Source organism: Phalacrocorax carbo, chromosome 3 (assembly GCF_963921805.1).
Source record: "Phalacrocorax carbo chromosome 3, bPhaCar2.1, whole genome shotgun sequence".
Classification (NCBI taxonomy): Eukaryota; Metazoa; Chordata; class Aves; order Suliformes; family Phalacrocoracidae; genus Phalacrocorax; species Phalacrocorax carbo.
This window is the reverse complement of record NC_087515.1, coordinates 92,252,131-92,265,521: the sequence shown is the minus strand read 5'-3', so window position 1 is coordinate 92,265,521 and position 13,391 is coordinate 92,252,131. Positions and strand designations below refer to the sequence as shown.

General features: G+C 36.7%; 1 protein-coding gene across 1 annotated transcript in view; it reads left to right on the top strand.

Annotated features, from left to right (window-relative positions):
• Nucleotides 1-12,856, top strand: part of BCKDHB (branched chain keto acid dehydrogenase E1 subunit beta) — a 133,492-nt gene extending 120,636 nt beyond the window's left edge. The window contains exons 10-11 of the mRNA XM_064447743.1: nt 7,300-7,452; nt 12,516-12,856. Of these exons, the coding sequence (XP_064303813.1) occupies nt 7,300-7,440 (141 nt within the window). The 3' untranslated portion in view covers nt 7,441-7,452; nt 12,516-12,856. The remainder of the gene's footprint in view (nt 1-7,299; nt 7,453-12,515) is intronic.
• Nucleotides 12,857-13,391: the final 535 nt, after the last annotated feature.

Sequence of the window (13,391 nt, the reverse complement as noted above, 5' to 3'; positions counted from 1 at the left end):
ATTACACAGAACAGACTTTTTTTTCCCTAAGTGCTGTGTTAGTTTTTAATTGCTGATGTATTTTGTAAGTAAAAATATTATCTGTTTGGCAATCATAAGATAAATAATTTTAGCAGTGAACTTTTTCTCTGTATTTGACAAGATATTATGTGGATTCAAAGACTTGGTAACAATCATTACAAGCTGTGCTAAGCTATAAAAGGATTGTTTTAAAGTGATCTTAAAAGGGAGAAAACTCTTTGATAGAAGGTAAATGTTTACAACATATAACTGCAGAGTTCTGAGAACTCAGGAGGAGATTTATAACAGTATTTTAGGACAAATATGGCTAAGTTGTTGGAAAAAATGCTCCCTCAAAAAAAGAAATATATGTATGTATATATATCTCAACTTGAAAATATTTCATGGGTGTATAGTACTTATGTAGCTCACAGAAGTGACTTCATAAGAATGTAACATATATGTGTTGTCAAAGCAAATGCTGTTTAAAATTTGTAGTATTTGGTGCTTGCAGCTGTCAAAGAAAGTACTGTGCTACAATTGAGACACAAAAATTGCAGAAGCTTGATTTTTCTGTTATTGAAAGTAAACGGTTCAAATTGGACTTTTTTTTAAAGCAGAAACCAAAGAAAGACCTTTAATCTATATTTAGTGTCAGCTTTATTGCATGAAATCCCCCTTTTATAAAATGGGATTTGATCAACTACCTCTTTGGAAAGCTTTTGAAAATCTTTAGCTAAGCTTTGATGTAAAAAATAGTTTTTGTTGTAAATGAGCTCATCATGCTCATTATTAACCTATAGTAGGATTCATCTCATTCTTACAATAGTAGGTAATTTACAGTTGAAAAGCCATATGGGGAAATAATAGATAATGTAACAGTCTTCTACAAAGTGATATGGAATAAGTTTTCTTAATTTTTTAATTTATAACAAAAGCGTAAATAAATCAGAAAAAGAATATCAGAACAGAAACTCTAATGTGATAAGAATTTTCTCGCTGAAAAGTTATTTGAATATATATGTGTGTTTTAAATTTTATAGTCTATAGATGAGATGGCAAAATTCAGAGTTCTAACTGACAGAAACCACAATTGAATTAAACCTTTGCAAATAGACACTGAGTTCCTGGGTCTAAATTTTTTAGTTATTGTCAGCAGAAAAATAAGTAGTCTTGCATGAAAAATGTTCCTACAGTTTGCCTGTGCAATAGACCTTAACCTTATGTTTAGTCTTGGTTGTATTATAATAGCTATAAAACCAAAAGAAATGTTAAAATTTCTCTCAAACTCTGCCCATTCATAATAGTCTTTAAAATTGACTTTTTGTTTGTCATCCTAAAGAAAGTAAATTCCTGTATTGGAAAAAGGAGTTGTAAAATCAGTGTTCTCATATAGTAGCTGTGTAGTCATGTGATATTCTTGTAGCTCTTAAGTTTTTTGAGTACCTGTAGTGTTGCAAATAAGAATAGCATGTGAGAGACCCCTGGGACATAAAATGTTTTGGAAATAATTGATTTTTAGGGGAGGCTTAGGGAGTATTCTGCAGGGTAGTAGAATTTAAAAATAAAAAAAAATTGCTTCCTTTTTACTGATTTTAATCCATGTCAGTCAGAGGGGAAGAGTTAAATAAATCCAAAATATATGGAAGTAAAGAGAATAAGACCAAAGTAGGATAATTAAGGGGAAAAGTATCAGTTCAGAATTGTCTGTCTTGCTAGCTACGCATTAAATAGTCTCATTTACTGGTACTTACCGAAGTGTTTGCATATGGAGGTTTGTGTACTGTGAATACAGAATAATAGGGATTCCCTTCAGAGGAAGGAAGGTCTGGAGCAATAAACCCTTTAACTATTGCCTTATTGGCCAGATGCCAAAAAGCACTTCCCCTAAACTGTGGACCAGATTGCTTTATTTTTCTATATGTTGCAGAAGGATGAGTAGTGTTTTCTTTCAGCAATGCCCAATAAGGGATTTGTTTTCTTATTTTGTCCTTTCTGTACGATTGTAGAGCTCTATAAATGCCTGCAATCCTCAGTTCTATGTGTTTTTGAGTTTTACACTCAGAACCCTGATTTAGCAATGAGGACCTGAATCTCTGATAAGAGTAAAATATATACTTAAATAAAGCTAAAATAAATTTGATAAAGTTTTCCATATTAGCATACTAGAATATTATAATCTGGGGAAATAGGAGGAGTGTACCCAGTACCAGAGGATGCATTTCAGGTATGGTCATGCAACATGTAGCAGGTTCTTGTTTTTAGCATCTATTCTAAAAATCAAGGCATAAGATTGTTTTGAAGTGGTGTGTGTGATACATGTGACTGACTTCTATGAATTTCAAGAATGAATTTTTAGTGGGACCTGTGCTCTTAAGCTATTTTGAAAAGTCTTCCTAAATGAGTATTAAACATCAAATGTTGAGATGAAATAATGTGACCAATTAAAATGCTTTTATAATAATGTATTTCCCAGGAGGCTTTGAGTGAAATTCAGGAAAATTAAGGTAATTGGCAAAGGTCGTATTGAATAACTGAGGACATTTAATGTTTTGTCTGATTTTTGGTTTTTTGTCAAATTAAGACAATTTGGATATATTAGACTAAGAAATATATCTGTTCCCTTATAAGCATTTTTTTTCCTAACGTAATAATTTTTTACCTCAGTTGAATTTTGGAAGTTAGTGGATATTCTACTAAGTAAGTATGACTTTTTCATACTGTTTTTGAAAACTGAATCTAAAAGATTTTTGCAGTGAATCAGAAATTCCATGCCTACTACTTTACTTCCAAAACCATTTAATTTTTAAGATTTTTCCTAAGGTCTTCCCTTGAAAGATGTCAGACTGTTTAAACAGTCTCTTTGAAATATGCAGGGACTTACTGAAGGCTGTAAGCTTTCATTCCCCTATTGTGCAAGAGCACTTTGGGCCAGTGCCAGGCCTTATATGTCCAAGTAGTATGGAGTAAATCCACTTAATTTAAAATTTTGATCTTCTATCACTCTTTCAAATACTGTGGTAGACTTTTTCTGATGGGCTTGCACAATGGATGCCTGCTAATTAAAAGGAGCTGGACTTTGTGATTTTATTATGCTCTGTCAGTTTCTCTGCAATGTGGCTGCAGAGGTGCAAAACCTCTGGCACAGCAATATGTACAGCAGATGTGTCAGTATCATATTCAGGATGAGGTGGACTCTTGTTTCTCCTACAGTCTAACTTGTGGCAGGTGTGAACAAGAATCCAGATAAGATAGGCTGTTTGATGGACTGATCACTCGAGTTAAGCGCTCTTCAGGCTCAAAAGGGAAGATGAGTTAGAAATACGTCCATAGACTATATATAGTTTTTTATATTAGGATATAGATCTTCTAACACTATGATTTTTTCCAAAGTGTAATGTCATCTAATGAAGAATGTAATTTGCTCGCAATGCAGTTAATTCCATCAAGCAGGAAGTTTCATATTCTGTAACTTGGTGAGAGAGTTTGGTTTGATTTTGATTTAAAGAACATAACTGAATATATTTTCCCATAAATTAGAACTGATTCCAGAGATAAATCAAAACCCCATGAGCTGATAAACTTTATTAATTGTATTTTAAGCAAAACTGTCTCCAAAACTATACTTCATTATAAGCAAAGACCTCATTCCTACAAAAGACTTGCCGCGTACCTAGATGTATCCAAAGCACAGCTGGTAAAGTAGTAGTATCTTCTATCTAACCACCTTACATGTTTGTAAAAAGAAAAGATATGGTTTCCCTCTAAATCATCTTATTGAGATATTTCCTTAAGCTTGTTTTCCATGACTGCTTATGTGTAAAATGTGTGGATTTGTGAATTTTTCTTTTTGAGGACTAAATACTTAGCATATGGCAGGGGCATCACTGTGATTCTGTAAGTAAATCTAGCTATCCTACTGTGAGCCTGGTGAAAGTCATAAAAACATTAGCTTTATTATGTTTTGAATGAGAATCATGATGCCAAGGTCAAGTGTTTGCCAAACTCTTAGCAAGATCAAGACTCTTGTCTCTTTACAATACTTCTAAATTGTAAAGTAAAAGTGCATTTTCTTGATTGTTTTCAAATACCTTCTTCTCTTGATAACTTCATAGTCTGCCTTCTGGGTTATGATTTTATTTCCACTCTATTAAAAAAAAACCCTTAAAAGCTTTTATTCTTTGCAATCTGCTCTTATCAGTATTCTTGCAAATATTGTCAGTAAATCTGCAAATTGAGTAATGTCAGCTGAATCATCTTCATTTTGCTAGGTCTGCTGCATTTCTGTTCTTACTGTGGTCATTCACATTGAGAGACTTATTCCAGTCAGTTCCATAACCAACACATCACCTGACCCAAACCAGCATCTGTAAAACGTATGTGTCAATAATCTAACAATCTTCTGCTTAATAACACATACATGTGTACTGGATTTACCTGTGACTTTGGGTATGGCCGGTAAGGTGAAAAATACGTTGTAAAAATGATCTTACAATGGGGGGTGTGTAGACTACATGATCTTTGGTGTTCCCTTCCAACCCAAACCGTTCGATGATTCTATGATGATACTCTAAAACTGTAAGCAGTTTATTTACTGTATCATTATACAAATGTTATCGGTTTTCTAGGAAAATTAATTTTTCCATGATATACTGTTAAAATGTGAAATTCTGTGTGTGACACTGTTACAGTCAGAGCCACTTGAGTGTGAACCTTTGTAAAAAGCATGTTGACTTCAGTCAGATAATGTGTAAGCAGAGAGTTTCCCTCATGGATTTGACTGGTGGCTGGGGTCTGCTTTTAATGCCTCTGAAGTATTTTACTCATAGAGTGCAATAACTTAGTTAAGAATCTGCACACACCCTTACTTCCAGAAAAATAGTAGCAATTTTGTATATACACATAGACGCAGGGAGTAGCTCAGGCTAAAGACTTCTTCACCTTTCTTGGATTGTCATTCTTGGATTGTATTTGACGGTACAACATTCTGCTCATCTCAGCTTCACTCTCTGAATCCCTCACTGCAGCAAGGGAATCCACGTGACTTTCTGGAAGCTGTACAAGTTTCAAAGCAATGGATGTATGCTCAAACTGAAAGCAGTTGCTGAATTTTAAAACCCCAGGGCGGGTGCTTGTAACATCTGTTTTGCGTTCTCCCTGAGGAAAAAAAAATTAAGTGGAGTTTTGGAGAGTGTTATGACTTAATTTTTATTCTGAATTAAATATAATAGCAATAAGCATTAATAAATATGCATGCTTGCAACTGTTCTATATGGCTTGGGCCGTACCAGCTGAGATTTATATTTACAGCCAAGCCTGGGGACTCATTCAGGGGAGTATAGCACCCTGCCTGCCAGTTGCAGCTAACATTTCTCTGAAGGTGCAGTGCTGCTCTCTGCGTGGGTGCCCAATATACGGAGAATATTGCAGTAAATATTTTCAGTGAAACTAATGAACTTTCTCTCCAAGCTTTGTTTGGGATGTTATCACGGAGTTGGTTATGATGTAAACCAAGGGTCTCTCCTAGGTAGTGGTCCTGTGTCGGGTACTCTGAAACAGCAATGCAGGACTAGAAGGCTGTAGGTCTAGAATATACTTGTATGTTTTGGTGTAATGTGATTTCACAGGTGGTCTGGGCAGTCAATTTTGGGATGGTCTGAAAGCTTTTGCTTCATCTTATTGGGCAGTCACAACATGGGAGCCAAGGACTGATCAGTATCAAAAATATCCTTGCCAGCAGGTTAGGGTAGGACATCATGTTCTACCTCATGGACGGGTAAAGGGTTTAATACAGTCTACTTCCCGGCACATTTTGTACTAATGTGAATCTTTCACTTCACAGAGAAAAGCAAAAGAGTGCCTGAAAACAGAGCTAAAAAAGTCTTCATATTGTTTGCATATATTTTTACCTCAGACCTATTTAGACTCTGGCGTTTTCTAGGTGAATTAGTTCATTATTAAATGTAATGACACTGTATGCAATCACACCACCTCTTGGACTTTTACTTCCATCTATCTTCCAAAAATATGCTGCTTCACAATGCACTGAAGTGGTAGATGGAGCAAAAGGCTATAATCTCAGTGTGTTGTGAGTACCTTCTATGCTGCCAAATATTGTGATGTGTAGAAAGCACAGTAAGTTAGAGTTAGGCTGCCATGGTCTGCAAGGCAGTGTGCGTTCAAAACAGTTCATCAGTCTGAGAAAATACTTAGCACTTCGCTGCAGAATAGCATAGGTCTTTGACTGTTTTCCTTGTGGGCCTGGTGGAAAAGGACTGGTAGATAATCCTTCACCTTCCATTTTGCTGAGCCAAGTACAGGGGAAGTTGGCCAGGATGTCTCAGTTGCTGCAGTCCATAAAGGAGAGGCCAGGAGGAGACATGTTTTGTCTCTCAATTTGTCTGCTCTGGAAAGCAAATGCATATGCTAAAGATATGGGGAGAAAGGGAACTGATAATTAGCATCAGCATCAGTGTGATCTGGCAAAGTTATTTCTGCATCTACTTCTTGCAGATTTTAATGGGCCATGCCATCACTCTGGTACTTGAGAGTAGCAATATTGGAAAGCCCCTGTTTATTTATTTATTTATTTTATTTATTTGGTTATTACAGCTGGTAATGTTATACATATTTCCACAGGTTCCTTACAGATTAATATGGTGTATATGTAATATTTTGTGCCCTACTAGGTTGAGTAACGAAATTCTCACAGTCACTGCCCTGCCAAATCTGATCTCCAAATAGAACACTAGTTGTGGGGTTTTGTGCAGAGCGTGGATTTGACTCAAGGGTTGGAGATATGCAAATCTACTTGAGTTCAAATTAATAATTTCCATAACTGTGTACTCAGAGTCTTAATATTCTAAGTGTTCAGAGAAGTTAAGAGTGTGATGTTCATTTATGCAACAAATAATACACACCCTTAGATTATGTAATTTTTTTTATACATTTAAAAGTGGCACAGGAAACAAACTCTTACTCCTTTGTTCCTAAAATATTTGTTTCTTGGCAGCACTTGTCTGGATGTATAGCAGACATACTAAATATAACCTGCCTATGATTTAATGCAGCACACATGTAGAAAATGAAAATAACATTAATACAAGCTGTTATTTTTATATGGACCTTTGGGCAAAAGGAAGCACTGTTCTGGTCTGGACTACTTCTGCTGTGATATAAATAGAAGGTTTGAGTTTCCAGGACTGTCAGTCTGGCAAAGTTCATTCGACCTCAATTTGTGATGCAAGACTCCTAAAAATAATGGCCTCACTAACATTTATTCTGTATTTCTGTTAATAGGAGGAATGCTTTTTGAATTTAGAAGCTCCTATTTCAAGAGTATGTGGCTATGACACTCCGTTCCCTCACATCTTTGAGCCTTTCTACATCCCAGACAAGTGGAAATGCTATGATGCTCTTCGAAAAATGATTAACTACTGAGCAGTAGTACAGGTGAGAAAGAATGTCTTATACTGACAGTTTGCCTGCAAGGATTCTGACAGAGTGATTGCAAGGTTTGGGGATAAAGTACTACTCTTTAGTTAGTTAGTTAAAAATTGCCTCTTACGGCTTTGGGTCTCCAGTCTTAAGGGCTTCTGAATATTTTTAAGTAGTGCCATTGAAGTCAGTGTTTAAAATTAATTACCTTGCTTAATCAAACTGAAAATTAAATGTCTTGTATCCCGGGAAGTTAAAAGAATATAATGTGAAAGGTGAAAGCAATAGTAATGCACAGAGTATATTTTCACCTATATTAGAAGACTTACAGTTATTTCAGAGGCAAACCATAGTGTTAAATTTTAAAATTTTTCATTCTTTGGGGTGGCCTGTAATCCTGTGAGGTACTAATAAGGCCCAGTTTACACTGAATATAGGCGCTGCATTGCAAACATACACAGAGCATTGAAAATATATGAAGTATCTTTAGTATCTTGTGGTTCTGTTCAAATATAATTATAAGGCATATATTTAGTATTTATTCTAAGAATAATTTTTCTTTCTAACATTTATGTAATTTGATCATGCTTGAAGATTTCTGTATGCAGAGCCCTTCAGGCACCAAGTCAGTGAAGTAATGTATATTTCTATTACATGTCTATTAATCACAGTCTGAAACATCTTTTGTCTTTGTTTCATTGTAATATAGTACTAAGCAGCATTAGACTGTGCAGTGGTCAACCGGGACTTAGTGTTGTGCATTGCTGTGGGAGATCTGGTGTTTAATGACCAAAGTTTAATAGTTTGGAAATGCATCAACACATTGTATTCTCTACTTCCTTTAATTAAGTGAATCAAGTAGCCTAGTGTTTGATATTGAGTCTTGATGGGTCTTGTACGTCTGAACTAAAAAGAAAAGAAGAAACCAACAGGCCTGTTTTCCTTTGGAGTAAGGAGACCCCGTAATAGGCAGTCAGGGGAATTTTAGCTGTTGACACCACAAATGGAAGGGCCAAGGTGGGCCCTATATTAGGGGCGCCCTCTTGTGTCCAGCTTGCCTGTATGTTAAGCTGTGAATTAAATTTAGGGCCAGGGACAGAAGGTTGTCAATACGTTAATGTTAATCTCGTTTATATGCATACTTTCAGGATGACTTTCTGCATTTCACTGCCTTTGTTTTCCTCGGTAGCTGATAGTGGAGGGCCTCTATGTGAAATGGGAACACTACCAGTGAGGCAGTGTATCCAAAAAATAATGTAGTTCCACTTATAATATTTCTCCAAAATCACCTGTTATTGACATACTAGAGCATTTCCTTAGTATTAAAACTGAAGAATGTTGTGATCTTTTTTGTAGAGTACGTGGTAAATGCTCACTTTTTTATGACAGTTGTCCTTTCCTTTTATCTGAGTTGAAGTAGACTTATTAAAGACTTACATTCTTGTTTGTTTGGCGCCTCTGTAATGAAGTCAGTGAAGCTCTCCTAAAGAGAATGGGTTGTATCTGCTTTTTGAGGCAAGTTACTGGGCCATGCTAGGTAGCCTCTAATCTGTTCCTTTGCAAAGGAAACCAAAGGACCAATGATTCTTATATCTGTGTAAGGAAAGGGAGAAAAACCGAGGACATTTGGTGATTCAGAGACTTAGTTTAAGCCCCATTCCTCCATAGGATGATAAAGTGAGTTCTGAGATTGTATTGAATTTGCACACAATCCAGTTTCCACATTGGAAGTCCACACTAAATCTTTCTGTGAAGGTAATAAGGACTAAAATGTGGAAAAAGTTATCTGCATTCATATTTACATTTATCCTGTGGGCTGCACCACACACAAATATCAGAGGAGGTTATTGGTCAGCTGAAAACGTGGATTTAGTGTATCAAGAAGCAGGTTTATTAGGGGCTGTCTGGAAAACAGTGTAAAGACACAGAAAACTCTGCTTTCTGGTTTGTCTAGGAAAACATCCGGATGGTGGGGTTCATAACACCACATCGTTTGGTTGGTGTGACTAGCTATTAGTGTTACAGAATGAGCTGCTCAGAGGTTCTCTGAGAGAGAACCTTAACGTGCCTTGTTTAGGGCACACTTCAGGGGAGTATTCCCTTATTTTACTGTGTGCTGTAGTAGGTAGTTGGTCTTATGTGCTTGACAGCAGTTATAGTAGATCTCCAGCCTGCCTCCTGGAGTACCTCAGAGTTTGCATATAAGGTAGCATGCTTATGTTTCTGAGAAATGGAAGGATTGCTTTACATCTGCTTCTTTTTGTACTCAGTGTAACATTTAGTAGTGGCTTGCCATCAGTCTGGACTGATGAGCTTAATGTGCTCCAAACCACCTCACGTGTAGGCAAACAGGGATATCTTTTCTAAGAAATGGTGTTACGGTTTGTATGGATTCAAGCACAGCCATAGTCTTCTGGATGTTAGAAAATTTGAGCCCCTTCTTGTCCTGCTGCTGGAGAGACAGAGGAGCTAGCTGTTCCGTGTGGTGAAGAGGGATGTAGGGTTGGCTACTGAGTTACAGAAATGGCCAAGCTGGATAAATTGTTGCTTGGCTTATGTTTCAAGTAATTTCTGTTAGATACTGCCTGGTGGCATGGCTGGCTACCACCTTCTTTTCCCCTCCTAATCAATAACTTACTAGAAGTTGCTTCATCTGTTGCTTTCAGGCAGGCTGTGGGGAAAAAAAAAGGTAATTATCAAATATATCAATGGTGTATATCAGATTGTCCTTTCTAACATGGCCTGAAAGCTCTGTAGTTTGAGTGAGAAGCTACCTGCAACTTCATTTCATAAAGTCTGCAGCAATACGGTTCCCTCTCCTAGTTGCTGGGTAACACCAAGTTGTATAATGTTTCATGGTCTACCACTGTTTAAAAGTCCTCTTCAGACCTGGAAAGAGGTTCTATGTTAAAGCATGGTTTTGCTAACTCCAAACTTATTTTTACCAGTTACAGTATACTTTTCTTTACGTTATGGGGTGTCAAAATCTTTCTGTCCTTATTCACCAAGCAAGTATTTCTCACTTAAAGAATAAATCTGCATCTTCTTTAAAAAAAAGAAACAAACCCCTCTCTGAAATATGTTTGGCTATGTGTACAAATGTACCTTACACCCAGAAAGGTTCCTCTCAGGCGCCTGAATTAACTTACTACTTTGTGTCTGAGGCTAACGCGGGGTCTCAAGCTGGATGCTACAGTCAATCATTTCTAAACTTAGGCTTATTAGCTTAATGTACATTTGATTTTATTCAGTCTGTGTTGACAGTATCTCACATGCATAGTGGCTTGTCTTGAGATTGACAGTACAGATGGTTTACCTGCTCAAAGAGAGCGTTTGACAATGCATACTGTATACCTTACCAATGAGACAGGCAAGAGCAAAATCTGTATCCTTCAGCAGCTTCTTAGTTATTAAAATTTATAGGTTTGTTAGCTATAAGAGAAATAGCTTCCAGGTAGGCAGCTGTGTTCCAGATAACTCTTTGTAGTTGGAAAAAAGAAAGAGAAAAGAAGCAGTGAGATTAGGGTAGATATAATTTCCTGCATAGATGGAACTGGGTCTGGCGGTTCATTTGGGGAGGGGGAAAAAATAGAAGAAGAAACAGAAGAAAACAGCCACAAATTTTATAAAATATACTCTTGCGATACACAAATATATGGAGAGGTGGCTGTAGCATAGAAGTGGCAAATATCCAAGTGCTTTTCTGTTACCTTTTGCAGCTTCTTCTACCACATCTGCATATTCTGTTTTCTTGTCAAATTCTGAATTTTAAGCTGTCCCTGACAGGTGACAGCTTCCCTCCATGAGAGTGGGAGTGTGTGTATGTAGAGACACCGTTACTGTTACAAATCTAGTCTATAACAATACAAAGTTATCACACTGAACTTCATTATGGAACTGTTTTATGGAAAGTTTAATCTTGGTGCTTAAAGGTGAGGTGAGGGGATGATGGGGGCATTGATTTAAATTTATTTTTCTTTCTAAGCATGTATTTGAAGTTGTATTTCAACACTGAATACTGTTTGCTCAGAACCAGTGCTCCAGTTGGGAGAGAGTTGCAAATGACAGCAGTGCTTTCCCTTTCTCAACCAGTAAGTTGTGCTGGGAAAGAGGAAGAGACCTGGTAGATATTGTGGTTAGTAATTGTCTGTCCTTTGCCCTCCCAGTTACTAGGCAGTGCTTCCTACAGGTTAACCTGAAGCACAGGAAAAAATATAATTCCTCTCTCTGTTTGGTAAATAAAATATGAGAGACAGTGCATAATCATTTCTTTTTAACCTAACTACCAGGTTCTTTTCAACAGAGAATCCCAAATGTGGCAGGCTAGACTGCCTGCCTTTTATAATGCGCTGTCTGTAACCTGATAGAATAAACAACCTCCAGAGGCTTGAGTAGGATGCAACATTCCTGGCTGATAATGTTTTCCTGCTGGATGGCAAAAATCATGCAAATGGCTAGTGAATCATGTCTTATTCACAACCAGTGAGTAGTCCAAATATAAAATAGCAGTCTCCTAGTGCTATGAGTTAGTCTGTTAGTACGGCTGTTGCAAGTCTATACTTGCATTCAGACCTTGCTGAGAATTCGTGCAAGATCAGGAATAATGAAATTATCTTTCAAAAAACCTATAAATAGGAAAGGTATTGACTATAGGCTTTTTACAAGACCTTTCTTCATTGTAATGGCAGAACGATAGTACTTCTTACTAGATGGGCTTTAAAAAAACAACACATTAACACTTTGCTTAACATGCTGGAGTGGGATGGAAGACATCTAATCATAAAGTTTTTGCATAAACCTTTTTTTATTTTACTTTTTGGTGGTAATTAGTGTTGTCCTGACACTAGATATCAGTTGCAACGTTTGCAATTTCTGCACGTCTACCTTGGCAGCTTAAAAAAATTAATATAATCTTTGTAGACATAATAAGTATTTTGTTATATTTTACACACCTTGATGTTAAGACAACATCAGAAATTTAAAAAGTAAGATTACCATGGAGGGTGCTGTGTGTTCAAGTTGTGGACATTAATTTCAGCCTTAAGATTTGTAATTTATTTTGTCATCTTCTTCCGCAGAGATGAGAACAACAACAGGGAAATGTAGAAGCTGCCTTCAAAACTCTCGACACTTTACTCAGAGCTTTCGGGTTTGGAACTCACAGAGCAGACTGTTTTCTCTAAACTCAGCTATCCTTGATATTCATCTTGGCTATTCTTCAGAAAGTTCAAATCTTCCCTAATTATGAAATCAGTGATGGGCAGGTGATTGCTATAATAAGTAGTTTCAGATGTCTTTAAAGATATTCCAGATGTCATACGAATGTTACACGTCGCCATGCTTCACTAGGTTACATCTTTAAACTTCACTGTGTAAATATTAGAAGCAGGATTTTATTCAATAAAACATATTATGCACATGTTGTCTCTTGGTTTTATTATTGTTTTGGGAAAACACAAAGAGGTTATTTGAATGTGACTGTATTTTTAACCAAAAAAACCTTAGACAGCCAGACCAGCTCATTTGTCCGGTCTGATGGAGACCTCCTTTAACCAGTGTCATGAGCTGTCTTTCAGTTGGGTGACTTCATGTGAAATAGTCCCAAATACTGATTTTCCTTTCTGCAAGGGAGATGAAAACCCCATTTTTCTTGAGAAGGGAGGAGAGATTTTTTGCTTTGTTGCTATAAATGAGAGGCTCCATTGGTACATCTTTGCTGCTATATCTTTGTTTCATTAGTTTTCCTCTAGATACGGAATGTGTCTGCTTCTAAGCAGTTGTGCAAAATGTGCCAATTTGTTGAGAAAAAGTAACAGCACCCTGACATATTCATGCCACTGGTGGGGGAAGAGGCAGCACGTACCATTTTCTGGTGGTGAGGACACAGAAATATGAAACTGCCAAAAAGATTTTACTACAAAATTAAACTTGAATGTTTGTTTTTCCTGTGCTAA